General features: G+C 40.9%; 1 protein-coding gene across 1 annotated transcript in view; it reads left to right on the top strand.

The window, feature by feature from the left end:
* Nucleotides 1-21,271, top strand: part of FRAS1 (Fraser extracellular matrix complex subunit 1) — a 321,939-nt gene that overhangs the window by 22,469 nt on the left and 278,199 nt on the right. Inside the window, 6 exon segments of the mRNA XM_027773018.1 lie at nucleotides 287-420; nucleotides 9,046-9,129; nucleotides 10,797-10,898; nucleotides 11,646-11,837; nucleotides 17,360-17,449; nucleotides 19,351-19,386. Coding sequence (XP_027628819.1) covers nucleotides 287-420; nucleotides 9,046-9,129; nucleotides 10,797-10,898; nucleotides 11,646-11,837; nucleotides 17,360-17,449; nucleotides 19,351-19,386 — 638 coding nt within the window.

Raw genomic sequence — 21,271 nt, 5'->3', positions numbered from 1 at the left:
GACAAGAGTATACTGGAGGGTGACTGAGAAGCCATCCTGGGAAGCCAGCAGGAAATGAGACCATGTATGAACCAAGACTCCAAGTCGCACCAGTCTTCATTGACAAAACGTGGATTCAGGACAGTGCCCAAAGTCCTACTGGACCCCAAGCACAAGGCCTCCTTCTGTACACCAGGCCCTGACTGCAGAGCCCTGTGACGGCCTTGGCCACATGCCCATGTCGTCAGTTCTAGGGTCAGCATAGGGTGCAGTCCTCCCAGTAATTCATGTTTCTTTGACCTTCCAGAACCCTGTTCCTATGAAGGCCGTGTGTTTCAGGATGGAGAGGACTGGCAGTTGAGCCGGTGTGCCAAATGTGTGTGTAGAAATGGGGCCGTCCAGTGCTTCACAGCTCAGTGTCAGCCTCTGTTTTGTAACCAGGTAAGGAAGACAACCTCAGAATGGGTCCTTCATAGGCTCTGACTTTGCTGTTGGAGAACTTGGATTCTTCTGAAATGATGTTGGGAGCCTTACAAGCAAAGATGGTTTTGTTTTCATGATACGTTCAGAGTTCCCCCTCTGAGAAGTTTCTTTTACCATCAGAAGCTACAGATAGGTCTGATGACCAGCCCATTTAGGCTAATTGTTACATAATGAAACTGAGCCTTGAAGATACACATAAGGAAGCCCCCCAGCTCCCATTGCAGATGTTCCAAAAAATGTTAAACTAAACATCTGGAAAATTTAGTAATAGGCTCAGGGTTGTTATTGTCTTTTAATGCATAGGTAAAGCCTGCTTTCTTAAGACATAATACATGTCTTTGAACATGATTATCCAGATGTACACCATTTAATTCTTAAAGGATAATGATTCAAATTATCGAAAGATTTTCTCTGGGGATGTTTAAGAGAGTGGGATCTTGTTTTTCATTTAAAGTTGATCTGATTTTCAAAACAGTAGGCTCTTCACACAAATTTAGAAGAGAAAATCAATTGCAAATAAATGTAGCATACATGGTATTTTATAGTTTTTTTTTTTCACTCTTCCAGAGGCTCCTCTGGATGTTCCATGGCTCTTGACAGATAGCCATGCAAGCAGTTTTGCCTCTAGTCAAAAAATAGCTCATTTTTGATCTAAGAAAAAGCTGGAAGCCAACATTCAGTTGATACAGAGCAGTACTTTGTGTCGAATAAAACAAAATCAATAACATGGCATATTGTGACAACTGGGCAATATTTTTAAAGGAAGACAAAAGGCAATTAGATGAGAAATGCTAAATGCCAAATAAAGGGAAAATGTATCTCATTGAAAGACGAAATCGTATTGCCCATACCACACCAAGTACTGTGCTCCTGTCTCAGCTCCCGGTTGGCCACAGAGTCTAGTCCTGGCTGAAAGATTACAGATGCAGTTCTTGGCAGAATTGCATGATTGCTTGATCATCTACTGTTCATTTAGAGGATGCTCTAGTGTTGGGGCAATTCGATTACACATTTCAGGGCAAGAAGGGCAAAGAAGCAGTTGCCACCATTACAGTAAAGGAGGTGGGGAGGAGGAAGGGAGGAAGCACCCCCCTTGAGAACCTTCTGCTTTAAATCTTAATATATTTGCCCACATGGGAGGGCCTAATATTTGAGTGTAATCAGAAGTACTGTTTCTCATTTTAAAAACATTAAACTCTAGCTTCACTTACAGTATTCATTTATAGTTTATGTCAATGTACATAATTAATGTAAAAAGATGAAATTTGGTACCATACTTTAAAACTAATTGATATGCAAGTATTCTGAAGACTGTCATAGATTCTTTTAATTACTCTTGCATCATTAAGTCTATATTTTGCCATGATTTCTTTTAAAAAACACCTAACTGCCAAGTCATTTTGAACCATTTTTAAAAATTTAATATCACTATTAAATGCTGGATGTTCTGATGTTTATTTTATAAAGGGATATTATAGAATTGGTGCTATTAATGGGACATGTTACTTCTACCATCATCATCATCATCACCAACACCATCACTACCACTGTCACCACTACCATCACTACCACCATCATCACTACCATTACTACCACCAGACCCATCACCACCACCATCACCCCCAGTTTTAGAGTGTTTAATATGTGCCACTCATGAATTATATAAGCTTTGTGATTCTCATAACAACCCTATTGAAGAGGAGCTATTATGATCATTCCTACTTTATAGCTGATAGAACCAAGGTACACAACGGTAAGTCACTCATTCAATGTATCACAGTTCAGAAGTATTGGCACTTGTCCCCTAGGCAGTTCTACATTACAAACTCAGTAGACCATCCCTGACTCTTGTTTTTAGCAGTTATGCTATATTGCCTCCCAAAATGATGAATTACACAACATTTATGTGTAACAATAATCATGAAGACAGTATTTGCTTATATCATTGAGCATGATGTCAAGTATTTTGTATGTATTAGATCATTAAATATAAGGAAAGCAGGGACCAGCAGGTGGCGTGGTTGTTAACTCACTGGACTCCCACATGGTCAACATGGTTCTAGCCCTGGCCTGGCAGCTTGAATATCATGCCGGGTGCATGTGTGTGTCCAAAATCCCAAGAGGAGAGTGGATTGTGGTTTGGCCATCCCCCTGGGGGTGAGTGATCTCACACTTTCCCTCTCTCTGTCTCTCTCTGGAGAGTGCATTCACCCAATGGCAAAAATGTAAAACAAAAACAAACAAACAGAAAGTTAAGACACAAGTTCATCCAATCCATAGAAATATATCCAGGACAAGAGCGCTAGAAAAATTTGCAACCTGTCTTCAAGAATTTTCATGATGATCAATATGAGAGTTTTTTTTTTTTTTTTCTCATTATAAACCAAATTTTTACTCATTAAGGAAAGTTTAGAAAGGATAGAAAAGCAGAAAGAAATATGTCGGCTATTATTCCATCATTCAAAAAGACTATGATAGAATATTTTGGTGTTGTTAATGCCAATCTTATAGTAGGCAAATGTAGATATATTTGTTTGTTGGCATAATTATAATCACATTTTAGAAGTTGGTGATAATCTTGAATGTCTAAACGAGGGGCTGTTCTCTGTAAGGGTATAAATTCATACCGATATTGCCTGTTTTCAACTTTTGTCTAGATGCCTTGTGAACAAAGCTGTAACCCCTCCATGTTCTTGTACTCTCTCTGAAATGCTCTGTTCAGTCTGAAGAGGGTTGTTCCTAATTATGATAATACCACTATGTTTTGTTTTTTCAAGCCACAATTTTTCTTTTTCTAATATTGATCCATCTGAGTAGTTTAAATTTTATCTTTGTTTTTTTTTTTTCTTTTTTTCAGGAGAGATAGAATATTAGTATGTTTTCTAAGCCTCAAAATGGTTGAAAATTATTTTTTCAGTGGACCAGCAGGTGGCATAATGGTAATGTCACTGGACTCCTATGTAGTCGAATACAGTTCTAGTCCCGGATCTGGAGGCTTGGAACTCACACTGGGCACATATTCATATGTGCCCAAAATCCCGAGAGGAGAATGGAGGAGAAGGGATTGTGGCATGGCCATACCCTCTGGGGCGTGTTTTCCTGCTTTCTGTCTCTCTCTGTCTCTCCAGTGAGTGCGCATGCCTTATAGCCAAAAAACTCTCTCTAAAAAAAAGGAAAAGAAAGTTATTTTCTCACTGCATACAAGGAATACAATTTGGAGGGATCTAAAATTTGAGGGACTTTAATTTCTTCCCATCTCAATACTATGGACAGCTTTTCATTGAATGTTGGTGTTTCGTGCCATTCTGAGGTCTGTCTGCTTTCTACTTCATTTTATGCAGCTAATTTTACCTCATTGCATTCTATTTTTTTTAAAAAAAGTTTGTTTATTTCTTTGATGAGCAAGGGAGACAGATGGGATGGGGAACAGCACCCCAAAGGGGGTCCTGATATCATGTTCTACCCCCAACCTCAACTAGCACCAGGTCATGGGCAGAATCATGCTCACTGTATGCAGGGAGATCTCCAGGTGTGACGCTAGAACCTCCCCATGTGTGTTAGCCTTGTGGGGACTCCCATTTTTTTTTTTTTTTTTTGGCTGTATCACTGTCTAGCCCTTATGCTGTTGCAAATTTTTAGGTCGTTTCTTTATCTTCATAATTCAAACATCTTTCAGAATTTTTTAAAAGTTACTTATTTCTTCCATGAGTGAGAGAAGTAGACACAGAGAGAGAACTCCAAAAAGGGTCTCAAGGTGAGAATATTGTGGAATCCTTTCAGACTATATTCCAGTTTCTGAAATGTTTTCTTCATTGATGGCTTTCATTAATCATATTTGTTCCAATTATTATCATTGTTTCAGAACATCTATGACCCTTTGATTGGCCCCCCTCTCTTTTCTTTATTCATTAACCATGTTCTCTCTTACTCTCTTTCACTTGGTATCTTTCCATTGCAGATGGTAAGAGTCTCTCCAGGTTATGTTTAGTATCTCCGCTGTTAACTGTAGTTTGACAATTTTGCTTTAATTTTAGTTTAGTTCTTTCTTATTTCTCCTATCATTGGTTTGTCTACTTTTGTTTTTAAGGAATTATTTTTATTTAAATTTATTTGTTTTTTTATTCTTTCAGTTTGACCAGAGGTGGACAGTGGGATAGAGAGCTAGAAAGTGAGAAAGCAAGCTGCCAGATCCAGGACTCGAACTGTGGTCAGCCACGTGGAAGTCCAATGCCCTAACCACCACTCCACCTGTCAGCCCCAAGTACTTCTACTTTTTTTTTAGCCCAAATTTTATTTTTTCTTTATTGCTTCCTGCTTCCGTTTGCTAAAGATGGGGGTATTTTATCATACTGGACTTGCGAAATGGCTTTTAAACATATTCTTTTAGAGCCTATAGTAAAAGTGTTTAGATGTCTGCTCTTTATCAAAATAAAGAATGTTTATTCCTTTCTTTTTGATGGAGTTCATGATGTATTACCCCAACACATGGACTTTGACACATATTGACTAAGCTGAATTAAGCTAAAGGAATTTGAGTAAACAGCAGAAACAGGAAGGTCACTTTAACCTTCCCCCTGCCCTGCCTTCCCCCTCTCCCCAGGAGGTCATAAAACCTAAGAAGAATTTTCTGACCTTCCCCTGAAGCAGGCATTAAGACTCTCCCTGGAGAGGTGTTTTCCCTCTACCTGGAGAAAAGGATCATCTTTATGTTTCTCCTGGTCTCAGGGTCTGACAACTCTGCGTTTAGTGCAGCCCTGTGTACTGAGGTCAGCCATATCTCCTTCTGCTTCCCCTGCCCAGCCCTCTAATTCTGAATTCAGGAAATGAAAAACTATAATCCCTAGATTGCTGCGAGGGCTCCTTCTGTCTCTCTTTGTGACTGTGGTCCTTCGCATCTGGTGTGCCCTCCATCCCCCCTGCTTTTTATCATTCCCCTCCACCTCCCTAAATACTCATACCTCTCACTGTTCGTTGTTGTTGTTGACATTATAGGCTCTGACTGAATTTAGAAAGAAAGATATTGAGGGAGGCGAAAGGCTAAGACTGGCCTTCTGACAGCCTCAGACAGCAGTGGCCACACATTAGAGGGATGAAACCCATACTCTGATCTACAAAAGCAGAAAGTTGGAAGGAGATAATGGTTCCTATTTTGATTTAGGCTTGCACAGCAAAGGACCTGCAGACTGTCTCATGGTCAGTGGGACTTCCTCATGGCAATGTGGGAGGTTGACAGTTCTTTTTTTGTTAGAGTTTTCATCTCCTTCAGTGTCTTCAAAGGTATGGTGGTAGGAAGATATCTTGTCAAGGGTTGTCAAGCCTCACACTATAAACTTCTTTATCATAAGTGTTTTTATTTAAGGAATATTGAAAACTATAATTGAATATATCCTTAGTGGTAGTCCTACACAGAATTGTAATGGCATTCATCATTGTTTTTAGCCTGGAACCTCTATGATTACTGTGGGTACCATGTTAGACCTGGGACTGGCTACTTTGTAAAGGGCCAGGTAATGAATATTTTCAGCTCTGTGTGTCATACATACAGTTGGAATGACCTCAACCTGCCATTGTAGCACAAAAGCAGCGTAAGACATATGTAAGTACATGGGTATGCTCACCAAAGACTGAGAGATAGAAAGCGAGAAATCACCCCTCAGTGGGGATGGCCACACCACAATCTCTTCTCCTCCATTCTCTTCTAGAGATTTTGGGCACACACGCACACATATCTAGTGTGAGTTTTAAGCTGCCCGGTCTGGGACTCTAACCATGGTGGACTACATGGAGTCCAGTGATGTAACCATTGCACCATCTGCAGGTCCCACAATAAGGTCTTTTGTGGGCAAGCAAGTGGCATTGTGGGTCAAGGCTCTGGAGTGCCACATGGCTGACCACAGTTCAAGTCCCAGATCCTGCAGCTTGGGGACCCTGCAGCTTGAAAATCTTGTCGGGTGTGTATGTGTGCATGCCCAAAATCCCAAGAGGAGGATGGAGAAGGGATTGCAGTGTGGCCATCCCCCCCAGGGGGTGATTTCTTGCTTTCTGTCTATCTGGAGAGCACACACTCCCAATAACAAAAATCTCTAAAAAAAAAAAAAAAAAAAAAAAAAAAGTTTCATGGGAGGACAGGTGGCAGAGGTTAAGGCTGCTGGATCCCACACAGCTGATGCATACTTTAAGTCCCAGACCGGCAGCTTGAAAATCATGCTAGACACGTTTGGGTGTGTTTGTGTGTGCCCAAAATCCCAAGAGGACACTCAAGGAGAAGGGATTGTGGTGTGGCCATCCTCCCAAGCATGATTTCTCACTTTCCTTCTCTCTGTCTCTAGTAAGCACATTCACTCTATAACAAAACTAAAAAACAAAGGCCTTTCTCATTTTTCTGATCCACCTCCCTACCCACCTTCTTCTTACCTACCTTTCTATGGTTCTTAAAAAGTGACAGCCCAGAAGGATCTCAACTCCCAGTCACTTAGTCCCCTGCATATTTTCATTCTTTTTCTTCCTATTCTCGTTGCTCTGTATTTGTGAAGAAAGGTACTGTTTCTGTTAATAAAGTGCATACCTGGGTATTGCCAATAAGAGTTGGGAAGCATGGCTTTCTTTGTGCCAACCCCGGTTCAAGTCACACCTACCCATGCACACTTGGGTGGACTCTGCTCCTTCTCTCAGGTCTGTGCTTTGTGGGTTAAGAGAGATTGATACTCACTCTATGCTTATTCAGAACTTGTAATCATGAGGCCAGATTTAGGGCAATAAAGTGCAACTTCCTGTAAGTCAGACCCACATGGGAAGGTTGCCAGTTCCAGTACAGAGGCCTCCCTGTGTACGCCAGGTGCAGGTGTACCCACTACCCAGCCGGCTCAGGTAGGGGACAGATCGTGGTCTCAGGACCCTGATAGGGATGTTATATCTCTGTCTGTCTTCTTCAGTTGTGGAATAAATAAGTAAATTTTTAAAAAGAATTATTTATTTTATTTTATTATTATTGTTATTATTTTAAAATTTGACCAGAGAGACACAGAGAAGGGAAGTGAGAAAGCAAGCTACCAGATCTGGGACTCAGACCACGGTTAGCCAGTGGGAATTCAGCACCTCACACCACCTGCCAGCCCCAAATAAGTAAATTTTTAAGAAATTGCGATGATGACATTTGTTCCCTATTTATCTAACATCAGATAAGGCTTAGTTTATTTGCTTAGTTCATTGCGTATACGGTTGCTAGATAGTGTGACATTACGTATACCTTTATTTTACTTCCTCACTGAAATTTCATTAGGTTAAAGAGTCCTATTTTAGGTCAAGAAATACTCAATAATTTCAATGGAAGCCTATTTTCACATAGTCTTATTAAACATTAATGCTCATAATACTTTGCATATAGAATGATAAATAAAAATAACCTAAAACAAAAGAAATAGTTGTTTTAACTCAGTGGTTCAGGCACTTGGGGTGGGGGGAAACCCTGTTAGGTAGTAATGCAGGAACTCAACTGATCATGTATAGCTGGGCTAAAGGATTACTGAGATTACTGGAACACTGCATGAAAAGGTCGTGTATCCCCAAGCACGCTGGCCTTCTTTTTTTTACAGCGTGAGTACCAGAATAAGTATAACCAAATCTCATTTTCTGCTTCTCCAAAGAGGAGGTGAAGATACATCTTCTGGAGGTATCTTCTATGTAAGATCTACCACCATTAAAACTCAGTTATTCTCCCTCTCTTTCTCTCGACTTTCATTTGTTTATCTTCCTGCCATTAAAGAAGGCCTTAGTGATAAGTCAAGTGAGAAGGTGACTCTTTGACATTCATGAGGAGATTGTTGCTGTGAAAATTCTCTGTAGAGCAGCAGACATGAATGGTCTGATATTGCTGGGATGAAGGTAGTGGTGGCAGAGATGAGAATGTAGGGATAGGGAAATTGGGAGAGAGTTTCTTGGACATTTAGTCTCTGTCGCCCACATTTCTCTGCACTGGCGTATCCCAGTTATCTAAGGGTATGATTGAATTTTTTTTTTCACCGTAAGGAACTCTTAATGCACATATATAAACAGAGATTCATATAAAGATGCAAAAGAATAATGAATCTTATCAAGGAAGGGATACCTTCATTTTTGTAGGAGTAGGAGTATTCTCAAGTGTAGGCGTGGTTGGAGTTCTGAAGTCCCACTGCCAACCATTTATATTACTAAATTAGCAGTGTGACCTTGCAGAAGTTACACAACCTATCTGATCTTGTTTTTTCTCATTTGTGAGGCAAGAGCATCTACCTTTCTGTAAAGTACTTAGACCAGTACCTGGCCAACACTAATTACTATTATTACTGTTGGTGTTATTTGTGCTTTTATTTATTTTTAAAGGAGGACAGAACTCAAGGCATGGGCAGACTTCTTAAAGGTCATGCTGACCTTGGAAGTGCTAATTCTTATCAGAGCCCCCGGTGACTCATAAATGCTCAATGAGAAGAAATTGCTGTATGGATGCTTGAGGCCCATGATTGAGTTGGCTATGACTGAAATGTTCCTGCCACTGTGGATTTTATTAATATCGCCTATTGATGGATTGTTCTTTTTCTGCATGTTAAGGATGAAACTGTAGTGCGAGTCTCTGGAAAATGTTGCCCACAGTGCTCCTCACAGTCCTGCTCTGCAGCTGGCCAGGTGTACGAGGTAAGCTTTGACGTACCCCCGTGGGTGTTTTGACATATCTTCTCACACATCTGCCCCATGCCCTTCCTGCTGCCATGCCTCCCCACCTCATGCCTGTCTCTGTGCCAGGATTAAAGGGATTTTTTTTTTCTTTTCTTTACTAAAAGCCTTATGAAAAAATTAAGTTGAAGGGGATTAGAAATATAAAGGAATGTGCTGGCAAGCAGCACATGGTTCATGAACCTTGGGGAACTTGCTGTTCACACATCTTGAAGGGATAAAAGGGCTATCATTGGTTCTCATCAGTTTACACTTAGCTTTAAGGCTCTGGGAATGTCTGTCTGCTGTGTTTGGATTTTGTGCACTGAGATCCAGAGATAACTGCCCCCACCTCACCCCGGGGGGAGCTGGAGCATGGAAGGGAGGTGAGAGGCTGGTGGCAATGGAACCTGCAGATTCCACAATGCTATTGGGGCAATCTACCTAACAGACAGTGAGCACCCAGTAAAGATAGGTTCAATAGAGTGAGTGAGTGAGTGAGTGAATGAGTGAATGAATGTTCTATCTTAGCAGTGCCCAACCGAGCCAGAAGGAGATGCCATTATTTAGAAGCAAAGAACATATAAAAAATAAAGCCAACTATTTCCCTCGCTTGCCTGCCAGTCTAAAGAAGATTAAATAGAATTTGAAACTATGTATTGGGGGATGAGTATCTTACAAATTGTGCATGGTTCACTTGAAATCTGGAAGAAAATTAGTTGGGAAAGGGTTTTTGTAGATTTGCATTATCTGACAAAGTAGCCACATATGTGTCTTATGTTGTATTTATTTATTTATTTATTTTTTTTGACTAAACTAATTCCCCTTTGAAGGGCATAGAGAAGGCCTTGGTATCTATTACGGTGTGTTTGGTTGCAAGTAACAGAAACATCCCTTTGAAAGTGGCTAAAATGATAATATCTGTTATCTGACTTGAGAGATCCAGGGATGGGGTGGCCACAGGGTTGATCAAATCAGGTCTCAATGATGTCTTTGAGGATCTACACTGTTTTGATCTTTCTACCCTGCCAGTCCAAGCACATTGGTTTTTGCCTCCCACCTTGTCTCTTCATGTCCCCAGGATGGCCCCTTTAGCACCTGGCAGCTCATACTTGTGCAATCATTACTAAAGGCTGGTGGAAGAAAGGGCCGGGTTTTTCTTTTTTTGTGGAAGGAGTCTTTTCCTCAACCTCCACTGCTCTAGCAAATTTCCCATGATGTCCCCTCAGGTAGGATCAGAGCAATGTCTATGCTCTAGTTGCAAGGGAAGCTGGGAAAAATGAGTATACGGCAGTGAGAACAATGTCTCTTGGCAAAGAAGAGCTAAAGAAAGACCATGGTTAGCCAACCAACAGGGCTCCCTTTTCTCAGAGTTCCCAGTGTCTCTGTGTTTTGGGCACACAGCAGGCCCTCAGTACATCTGTGGGATAAATACAGGTGAATGAAAATTAACCCAAAGTTTCTTTTGGACATTTATTGAATTTTTTCCTAGAGGCTGTTCCAACCTGAAAGATAAGATTTTTCAGAAGTACATTCAATGGGGCTCAATTTTAAAATGTAATAAAAATTGGGCATCTCTGTGTCTGTGTTTCTCTTTCATGGATGTCATATTTGATGTTCCATTTTCCTTTTTCCCTTTCCTCTTGCAGCATGGTGAACAGTGGAGTGAAAATGTTTGTACCACATGTGCATGTGACCGGGGCGAAGTCCGGTGTCACAAACAGGCCTGCCCACCACTGAGATGCGAGAAGGTATTTGAGAGCATGCAGCTTGATTTTCTAAGCATTATTCTGGGCTATTGAAGAAGCATCCACTGTGTCTTTTGAGGGAATCAAGAGTTTTGTAATATTCAGAATGTTATGTGAAAATCTGAAAGCTCAGAGTGGACAGAGATGCAGTGGTAAAATGCAGTGTTCTGGATGGCTGACCCACATGGGAGCATCCGAGTTTAAGTCTGGATACACCCAGTGTATGCCATTGACCCAGGGCCAGCTGAAGCTGAGGGTGGATCGCAGCATCGGGATTCTGTTGGGGATACTTACTCATGTTTTGTGCACACTCATGAGGCAAATTTAAAAAAATAATTTTTGAGAGAGATTTTTGCTCTAGAGCGTGTGCACTTGCCAGAGAGACAGAAAGCAAGAAATCACACCCCGGGGATGATTGTGGCCATATTGCAATTTCTTCTCCTCTGTCTGGTGTGAGTTTCAAGCTGCTGAATTCAGGACTTGAACTGTGGTTGGCTGTGTGGAAGTCCAGTGCTCCAACCACTGTGCCCCTGCTGGTCCCACAAACTAATAATTTAAAAAAGGAAAAAAAAAAAAAAAAAAAGGCAGATCTGCCTCTTAGGAAGGAAGGTTGAGATGAAGGGGAACTGCCTACTGCCTCCCTGCGTCAGGCAGAACGGGTGGGGGAGCAGCAGAACACACCACTGGTGTTGGCTGTCCTCCCTCTCTCCTGAGCACTGCCTTCACTCACCGTTCTCTCTGCTTCCGTAGGGTCAGAACAGGGCTCGACTCCATGGGCAATGCTGTGAGGAATGTGTGTCTCCTACTGGAAGTTGCTTATATGATGGGATTATGAGGTACCAGGATGAAATGTGGAAGGCCTCAGCCTGTGAATTCTGTACGTGTGACCGGGGCCAAGTGACCTGCCAGACTGCAGGGTGTGCCAAAGTGGAGTGTGCTCGGGTAAGAAGCAACAGTGTGTCCATACGGATGGTAGCAGCCCTTTCCAGCGGTAGCTGGGCCTCAACCTGTTCCTTACTCAGGCGCAGAGGGGATGGATACGTTGATCACTCTCATTTCAAGGGACCTTTTAGCATGGAGATGTTGAGTGTAAAGTGAATGTAGCTATTTGTCCCCCATTTGCCTGGAACAGCTCCCTGGAGCCTTTGGCTGTCTGTGCAGCTGGTCAGATTGGAAGCCCTGAGCCAGAAGCATAACGGGGAAGGACGCGATGCGGACATTAGCCTATCTGCCGGTGCAGCTGGACCTCATTGCTGCTGGCCTGCCCTCGCAGTGGTTGTGCACCAGGGTCCACAGGTGCGCAAGTGGCCCGGCTCCCGCTGCAGGCTCCACGGCTGCATTTAGCAGAAAGGAGGGCCAGTACCTTGGGCTGCTCCTGTGGATTAGGAAAGAACATAAAATGGTTTTGGTTTCCATTTTTAAGAGAGAGCAAGGGGGACCTCATAATTAACTCTGTTGACTTTTGCTATTTGCAGAATTTCTAGAAGCTTCTAACAAAGCAGCCTCTGTTTGGACCATAGATGTATTAATGTATTATAGGGAAATGACTTTTTTTTTTTTTCCTTTGAACTCGATTTCGACCCATGGCAAAACAAATTGCTTTTCAAGTTGCCTTCTTCTCCTTCACTGCGCCCTTCCACCCCACCAGTTTCCCTTAGGGCTGTGCACTTGAGTGGACAAGGGAAACTTGAAAGATCTGAAGCACTGGGTGTCTGAAAAGGCATTTTTCTTTCTAGTTCTCCCCCTCTACTCAGCTCCTCTTACCACTGAGCCTTAGGAGGAACAAGCTTTCAGACAAAGCAGTCCCTGACAGGGCTATTTTTCATGTTGCCTCCTACTTCTAGGCCTTGGCAGAGCTGAAACACTTTTAGGTAACAGGGGTCTTACTTTTTGCAGATTTATTCCAGCCCCCATCTTTTCTTCTCTTTTACATCCCTTACTCCCTCCCTCCCTCCATTCCTTCCTTCCTTCCCTACATTCCTTCCTTTCTTTCCTTTCTCTTTTCTTTTCTCTTTCTCTTTCTCTTTCTCTTCTCTTTCTCTTTCTCTTCTCTTCTCTTCTCTTCTCTTCTCTTCTCTTCTCTTCTCTTCTCTTCTCTTCTCTTCTCTTCTCTTCTCTTCTTCCTTCCTTCCGTCCTTCCTTCTTTCCCTTTCTTCTTTCTTTCTCTTTCTGATAGGTGAGTCAGGATGGTTGGATGAAGATGACAAGAAAACCTGGGAACCAGCAGTTAGTGTAATGGCTATGTCGCTGGACTCCCACGTAGTCGACCGCGGTTCGCGTCCTGGACCTGATGGCTTAAAACTCACTCAGGGCGCGTGTGCGTGTGTGCCCAAGATCCTGAGAAGAGAATAGAGGAGAAGGGATTGCGGTGTGACCATCCCCCCTGGGGGTTGATTTCTCGCTTTCTGTCTCTGTGTCTCTCTGTCTGACGAGCGCATGTGCCCTATAGCAAAAACCTCTCCAAAAAAAAAAAAAAAGATGACAAGAAAACCTGATCACAGCCCTTTTCTTTCTCTCTCTCAGGCTGAGCCAGGACTTTCTTGCCTCACAGCCTGTCTAGAGGATGCTACATTGTTTTCTAAGATTTTAATTGATTTAATATGCCAGAATTAATGGAAAATGTGGGAGAGGTGATCCTGGTGGGGTGGGTTCTTTAACCACCTACTTTCAGATCCGAACAGAGTCTCATGCACAGAAAATTATTTAGTCCCTTACCCTCAATGTTAGTGACATTCCAAGTGCCTGTCCTGCTGGCTATCTGCAGTGACTTCTGGCTTGGTACCATGAGCCAGATCCTCTTGTCTGATCTTAAAACAATGGGGAAGAGAGGGACAGCTGCCAAAATGGAGAGTACCTCAATATTCCTCAGGTCACCCTCCCTGTAGAATTTTCTTTAATGAATTGATGAGTTTCGATGTCTTTCACTTATTTCTCTAGATCTTGAATCAGCTAAATTGCTTTTGTTCTAGATTGCCTCCATGTTCCTCAGATTTTATTTAAGTCAGTGAGTTGAAAACTGGAAATGGGGATCAGCAGTTAGCGTAATGGCTATGTCGCTGAACTCCCAGCAACATGGTTCGAGTCCCAGACCTGGTAGCTTAAACTCACTCCGGGTGCATGTGTATGCATGCCCAAGATCCCTAGAGGAGAATGGAGGAGAAGGGATTTTGTGACATGGCCATCCCCCCTGGGGGGTGATTTCTTGCTTTCTCTCTATCTCTCTCTGTCTTTCTGGTGAGCACACACACTCTATAGCATAAACCTCTCCAAAAAAAACCAAAAAAACTGGAAATGGTATTAGAGGCAAAATTTTAACCAAAACAGAATCCTGTAAAAAAAATCTCCTTTAGCCTTCTTTATATGCTATACTTTTGTAAGTAGCTCTGACGAATGACCTTCTGAAAGCCTGCGTGTGTTAACTTCTGCTAAACTTAAATGGCTGGTGAGAAAAAGACAAATAAGACACATTCTAACCTCAGGAATTCCAGGCTTTGGGGAGAGTCAGATACGTAAACAGAGATTATAATACACAATGTACCAACAGCTACAGAAATGTGAATGAAATACATTGTGGTCTCTGTGGGGGAAAGGACTGTGCCTGCTAACGGGAGTAGAGAAAGTACACTATTGGTATCTTCTGTTCAGCTCTACCCGATGCTCTACCTGCTTCCTTCTTGAAAATATCAAGGTCACTTGATTTCCAATCTTGCATACCAAGAGTGGATTAAGTCTATGTACATCCACAAAAAGGCATAGAGTAAGAAACTTCTAGAAGAACATGCCAAATTGTCCAGTTTCAACGTTGTCATCATTATCATATTGGTTATCAACAACAGTGTTATAAATAGCATTGAAATCAGCATGCAATTTTTCTTTGTTAAAAAAGGAGAAAATGGCATAGTATTTGTCTTTGATATTAATATATCAAACCAAATCCCTAGACATTGAAAAACAAATACATCAATGTTAGAATAGCATAATATGATGATTTTAAGTTTTCTATATTTTATAATGTCTTTGAACATGAATTCAGATGAAGTCGAGTCACTTGTTCGTAAGGACCTGTCATGTACATCTGAGGCATCAAATAGTGGGGAGAATTGAAGGTTATGGCCAAACAGATGGAAGAGGGTAGGCAGGCCATAAATGTGAAGTGCCTTTTCCTTCTCCAGTGGAGGAAAATCCCCTGAAGTTCATTTCCTTTTCCAGTGGGCAGGTTAGTCAAATCTCAGAGTGTTTGCTTTGGTGGGTGTATGTATGATTCAGTGGGGTAGAGGTAGCAGATTTGATTTGGCCTATGCAATGGAATCCTCATCAAAAGAGAAGAATGAGTTTTGTTTCACGAAGCAGTTTTGTTCAAAGCAGGAGTCAAATGCTAATTGGAGCAAGCTCCCCACTACAGTGCACTGATGCAGTTTGGGGCACCCAGGCTTCTTCTATAAATAGCAAGTCTATTTAGAACTTCCTACCTCACCAAAATTGAATCCTTGTTCCCCAGAAGCAGGGTGTGCTATTATTTACAGTAACATGTCAAAGCTCAGAGTAACCTTCTTTACCTGGTCTGGGTGATGTGAGCTCCCTTTTCAGATCACCTCCATGCATTGAAGCAGATACTCAAGAATCTCTCATGTACTTTCTCTCTAATAAACATGCACATACTCGGTCTCCTTTCAAAACGTTGTTTTAGAGGACTTATATTATGTGCTTATAAACCCCTTTATGTGCTTTGAAAGCAAATTTTAGTCTATTTCTGGGTTATACCTTCACTACTAACTGATCTGTCCTGTACTGCAGAACAATTTATATGTAAATACGTCTGCTTTCTAGAGCATCCACTGCTCTCTGTTGGCCTCAAATTGACATGAAATTTTTATGGATAGTAATCTATTTAACTCTCTTCATTATTTTTTTTTTAAATTTAGTAGAAGGTATGTGTGTTTACCAGAGAGAAAGACAGAGAGAGAAAAGGTGTGAAAACACTCCCCATGGGGTATGGTCATGCCACAGTCCCTTCTCCATTTCTCCTTTTGAGATTTTGAGCATCTACACACATGTTCCTGGTGTGTTTTTCAAGCAACCAGGTCTGGGACTTGAACCGTAGTCGCTTTGTGGGATCCAGCTGCCATAACTTTCATGCGGCTGGCTAGCTCTGCTCCCTTCAGTTTGAAATCACTTTTAAACACTGAAAAGTTGCAGTCATTCATGTGTGTTTGTGTTTGTTTAAATGTTCATATTACTCCTCATTAAAATAACACATATTCATTCTAGAAGATTTTGAAGACTCAAGAAAAGGGAAAAAGAGACTTAAAAATCTATTTATGGGTCAGCAGATAGCATGGAGGTTAAGGCAGCTGGATCTCACAAGGCCAGCTGCAAGGTTTGAGTCCCAGATCTGACGGCTTGAAAATCATACTGGGCACATTCTCCTGAGAGGAGAATGGAGAACCAGGGACCACAGAGTGACCATACTCTGGGAGGATGATTTCTCACTTTCCCTCTCTGTGTCTCTCTCTGAAGTGCAAGTGCCTTACGGCAAAAAGAAAAGAAACAATATAGAAAGCATTTTAAAGAATACTTTTTAAACCATAGATATTAGATATTAGTTTATGCATGTAAAAAATCATAATAGATTTTATATTTTTAATAGCAAATTCCTTAGGAGTAGAATTATACTTTATAAATAATAGTATTGAGAATTATTTATTTTTTGTACAGCAAACATGTATTATATCAAAACAAAAAATAAACATTTTGAAATGATAGATATTGGGAAATTAAAGCAATACTACTTTGAAAGTTAAACATCTTCTCTCTAAGTGTGACATTTCTTTCTCTTTTATTCTTAAAAATAATTATGATATGAGTTGGCCAACAGTAAAAGTTTCAGAATATTGAATATAAATTAGTTATCTACTGTTTAATTTATGCTCAAAGAGTACATCTGTGCAAAAAAGGAATGCATCTGATTTTGTATTCAAAGAAAATGCTGGTTTGCCTTGAATACTGTAATGAAACCACAGTCATGGATTCCAACCTTGTATATTGAAGATAGTGTGGTCCCTTTTTGAAACTCATAACTTTTTAAGATTATGCCATTAACCTTGGTCATTTTTCTCATTTGTGTGAGTTTCCGGTCATGAATAGGAAATTGTGGAGCCATCAGAGCCCAGGGACATTAGCACAGGAATGAAAAAACATGTGGAGGGGGGTGCTATGTTGAGTAGACTTGCCATAGGCAAACAGTGCAGCGGGGAGACGAAGGAAGGATTGGGCCAAAGCATAGGTGAGCCAAGGTCACTCCAGTTGGGAAATCCAGCTGCTGCATAGTTTCTTGGGTGATCAGAAAAGTCATGACACATTTTTGCATAGAGAAACATAGACAAATACATCATGACTTTTCCCATGACCCAATAGTACTGGAGATATTGATTTCATAAATGTTCCTACAACCCTTATTTTTACAGGGTGAAGAATTAATTCACTTAGATGGAAAATGCTGTCCTGAATGCATGTCTAGAAATGGTCATTGTGTTTATGAAGAACGTGCAGAATTTGTGAGTATCAGGCTAATAACTAAAGGCTAATCAAATGAATGATTCGAGATTAATATAATGAGGAGACATTACCTCCTTGTTTCCTGTACCTGTTCATTTGTTCAGCAAATGTTATTGCACACCTATTATGTGCCAGTCCCTAGGGACACAGTGAGCACAGCAGGCAGTGTCCCTCCGTGGTAGGGGAGCTTTTTCTGAGCGTGGGGATATGGATTAAAAAGGCACACACATGTCCAGTGCTAACAAGTACTGCCTAGGAGATACTGCCTGGAAGAATATAGCAGCATAAGGGGCTAGAGAGTACCTGGGTGGGGACTGCTCTTTTACATCAGGTGAGTGGGAAGTTCTCTTGTGCAGAGAAATTTGAGCAAAACCTGGAGGAAGTGAGGGAGTGAGCTGCATGAATATCTGTGGGAAACACCAGGATGGGGGAGTCAGCAAATGCAGAGGCACTGAAGCAGAAGTATGCCTGGCCTGTTCAAGGAAGAGTGGCTAGAACAAAGTGAATGAGGGAGAATGGAGTTGGAGGCAGGTCCAGGAAGTGGCCTGGAAACCAGAGTTTCTGAGCCTGAGGCAGGCAGGAACTGCTGGGCAGTTTTGAGCAGAGCAGTGTTGTGACCTAATTCCCTCAAAAAGATCACTTTGGCAGCTACACGTGCAAGTGACAGAAAGGGACGAGACTGGAGGTAGGTGGTCCTGGTGCGAGGTTTTTGCAGTAGTCCGGGTAAAGGGAGCCTTGGTCTAGAGAAGTGGTGAATATAGTTAAAAGTTAAAAGTGATTAGGCTCTCGATTTATTTTGCAGGTAAAAGTGACAGGATTTTGATGGATTAGATGTGGGGTGAAACTCTATTTGCTGAGGTTTGAATTCTCTCTGCATCTGTAATCTTTTGTTACCCAAAGGAAAAAGGATTCATCTTAATCTTTTCAGATTTGTCCTATTTATGTAGCCCATATTTTCCATGTGGGATTCGGAATGTTGACAATTTCGTTGTTCCTTGAACATATGCCAGTGTATCGTACATAACACTGCTTCATTGACCAAAGTAGAATGTAAGAATGAAGTGCTTTAACTGGTAAACTGAGTCTGCCACACTTTTCCCTTAGGATTTGTGTAAAGTCCATCTGCCCATGTGTCTATATGCTGGGGAGGCAGTACTGTATATGGTTACCAGGTTCTAGGTTCAAATCCTTACTTTACTATATATGGTGATCTTAGGCAAATTATTGATACTTAATTACAAATTACTTAATCCTCTCTATAAGGTAGTGATAACAATAGTACCTACCTTATGGTGCTGTTATGATGGTATGCCTAAAGCTCTTGGAACAGTGCCTGGCACATTTTTGAAAAGCTAAAAACGTGGGCGATATTACTGTTATGCTATTGACATTGTTTGTTTCATAGAGGTATTTCATAGTTTACTCATCCGTATTTCTTAAGAATTTAGGAAGTTGAAATCGCCATATAAATATTGAATTTGTACTTTTTCCAGTCATAATATTAAGTATTTTTTTTTTACCCATTTTTGGAATTAAATTAAACCTAGTGAAATTATAATACATACAGATCTCCATAATGGTCTGCTACCGCACCAAATTCAAAATTTTGCCCTTACAAGCCTGTATTCCTTGATCCTTTATTATTGAGGAGAATTGAAGGCAGGTGCTCATGCATAAAGTGAGACTGGAATTCAAAAATATTTCCTACACATGTTGTCTTCACCTCCTATTGGTATGCGTTTCTTGTTTTTGATACAGATAGATTTTATTTCTATTCCTAACAAATGAATGAAGTTGTATGCTACTTGAGAAGAAATGGATAACTCTTAATGAAAAAATAAGTAGATCAGATTTATGGTGTTTTTACTGGTATAATAAATACATTTTTCTTTGTTTCTAGATATCCTCAAATACGAGTGAAATTAAACATATTCCAGTAAGTATAGATTTTTAACTTGTACATAGAGCATTATAAATAAAACTGTTTCAGTAATGATCTGCATAAACTATCATGGGGAAACTTAGTGCTTTAGTTTTAGTTTTTTTTTTTTTTTTTTTTTTTTTTTCTTTAAACAATATGACAGAGAGAGAGGGAAAGTGAGAAATCACCACCCAGGGGGGTGGCCATGCTATAATCCCTTCTTCATCCCTCTCTTGAGATTTTGGGCACTCATGTACAGCAAGATTTTCAAGCTACCCAGTCTGGGACTCTAACCATGAAGCTGGCCATGTGGGATCTAGTGCCTTAACCTCCATGGCACCTGCTGGCCCAGTGCCTTCGTATCTTCAAAAGCAATATTTGATAGCACTGTGGTCACAAATTAAGAATCTTAATTACAACTAAGACTTTTATCCATTGAACTTTTGTTCTTTTCCTATATTTCATCTTTGCCAAAAGGCCAGAAAGTGACATTTACTCCTTTTCTTACTTAGCACCTTTTTTTCCTACAATTGATCATTAATACATGAATACTTCTCTAAATAAAAGTTCCTACCTATGTCTTCCTCTAGTTTTTCTAAAAGGCACATACACTTGCCACAGAGAGACATAAGGAGATGGAGAGGAGAAATCCCGCTCCCCTCCCACCTTGCCGCCATGGAGAATGGTCATGCTGCAATTTCTTCTCCTCCATACCCCCGCCCCTTTCAGGATTTTGGGCACACACATATATGTGCCTGGTGTGTTTCTCAAGCTGCTGCGCCTGGGACTTGGCCATGTAGGATCCAGCTTCCTTAAACACTAGGCCATGGTGCTTGCCCTATCTTTTCCCTTCCTTGTGATGATCACTTCCTGATTTTTTTTTTCTGACATAGAAAATTCAGTTTTACCATTAGGGGAATTCCATGTACTGCAAAGAACTGAAAAGATTCTTGGGCTTGAGAATGTTAGTTTCCCAATAGTACCGAGCATGAGTTGTTTCCATGACGATGTTATATGATTTCTTTAAGAAGGAAAGTGCAAACATGTTTGTTCCACAAGCCATCTTAGAATTTTGGAGGTTATGGAATAAGGGACGAGGAACTCAGTCTGCTTTCAAGTGGAAGAAAAGCATTTCTGCCTTCTTAAGACAACATTCCTCAGTTTCTAACATTTGCCATTTGTTTTGCTAACTACTGTCACATTTGTTTGGAAAGTTTAATATCAGTTAGCTTGATAAGCATTTTATCAAACTTTTACTTGAAAATCTACTCTTTTACCTTTCTCCTCACCGCAGCACATTAGGTAGAAACCTTTATTTCTTTTCTATCTCCAGGGTGAGTGGAATTGTGAGAAAAAAATAATTGATTTTTATAATGCACTTTGGGTTCTCTGTCAAAGTACTTGTGTTTATGACCATAATTTGCTTGGCTGAAAAGAATATTTTCCAGTGAGAAAGCTCATGGCACATCTACCGCCTATTAAAGTGGGCCTGCAAAGGCTTTAGTTTTAAGAATACAATGACTCAACTGTTACCCTTACCACAGTAATCAGAAGGGTTTAGCCAAGCTTTCCCTGTTATTATAGCGATTGAGTTTAATGTACCTGCTAATAACTAGGTACACAGTAATTGCCTTAGTGCTTTTTCGGTGAAATAGGTTGACAATCATGTTATAAATGCATTTTGCATATTCGGGTTTAGTTGTGGTGGCTTGTGCTGAGGCCACATGGGAAGTCCAGACTCAGCTCTCAGCCCAACCAGAACAGGCTGGATGTGGTGGTGTATACCCATGGTCCTCGCTTACTAGGGGGCTGGGGCAGGAGGATCATAACAGGGCAAGACTATCAAAAATCAACCAATTAATCATTCAACTTTCATCTCTCATTAAAAAAAAAAAATATA

Source organism: Tupaia chinensis, unplaced genomic scaffold (assembly GCF_000334495.1).
Source record: "Tupaia chinensis unplaced genomic scaffold, TupChi_1.0 Scaffold000318_1, whole genome shotgun sequence".
In the NCBI taxonomy this organism is placed as follows: domain Eukaryota; kingdom Metazoa; phylum Chordata; class Mammalia; order Scandentia; family Tupaiidae; genus Tupaia; species Tupaia belangeri.
The sequence above is the reverse complement of the archived record's forward strand: the minus strand, read 5'-3'. Positions and strand labels throughout refer to the sequence as shown.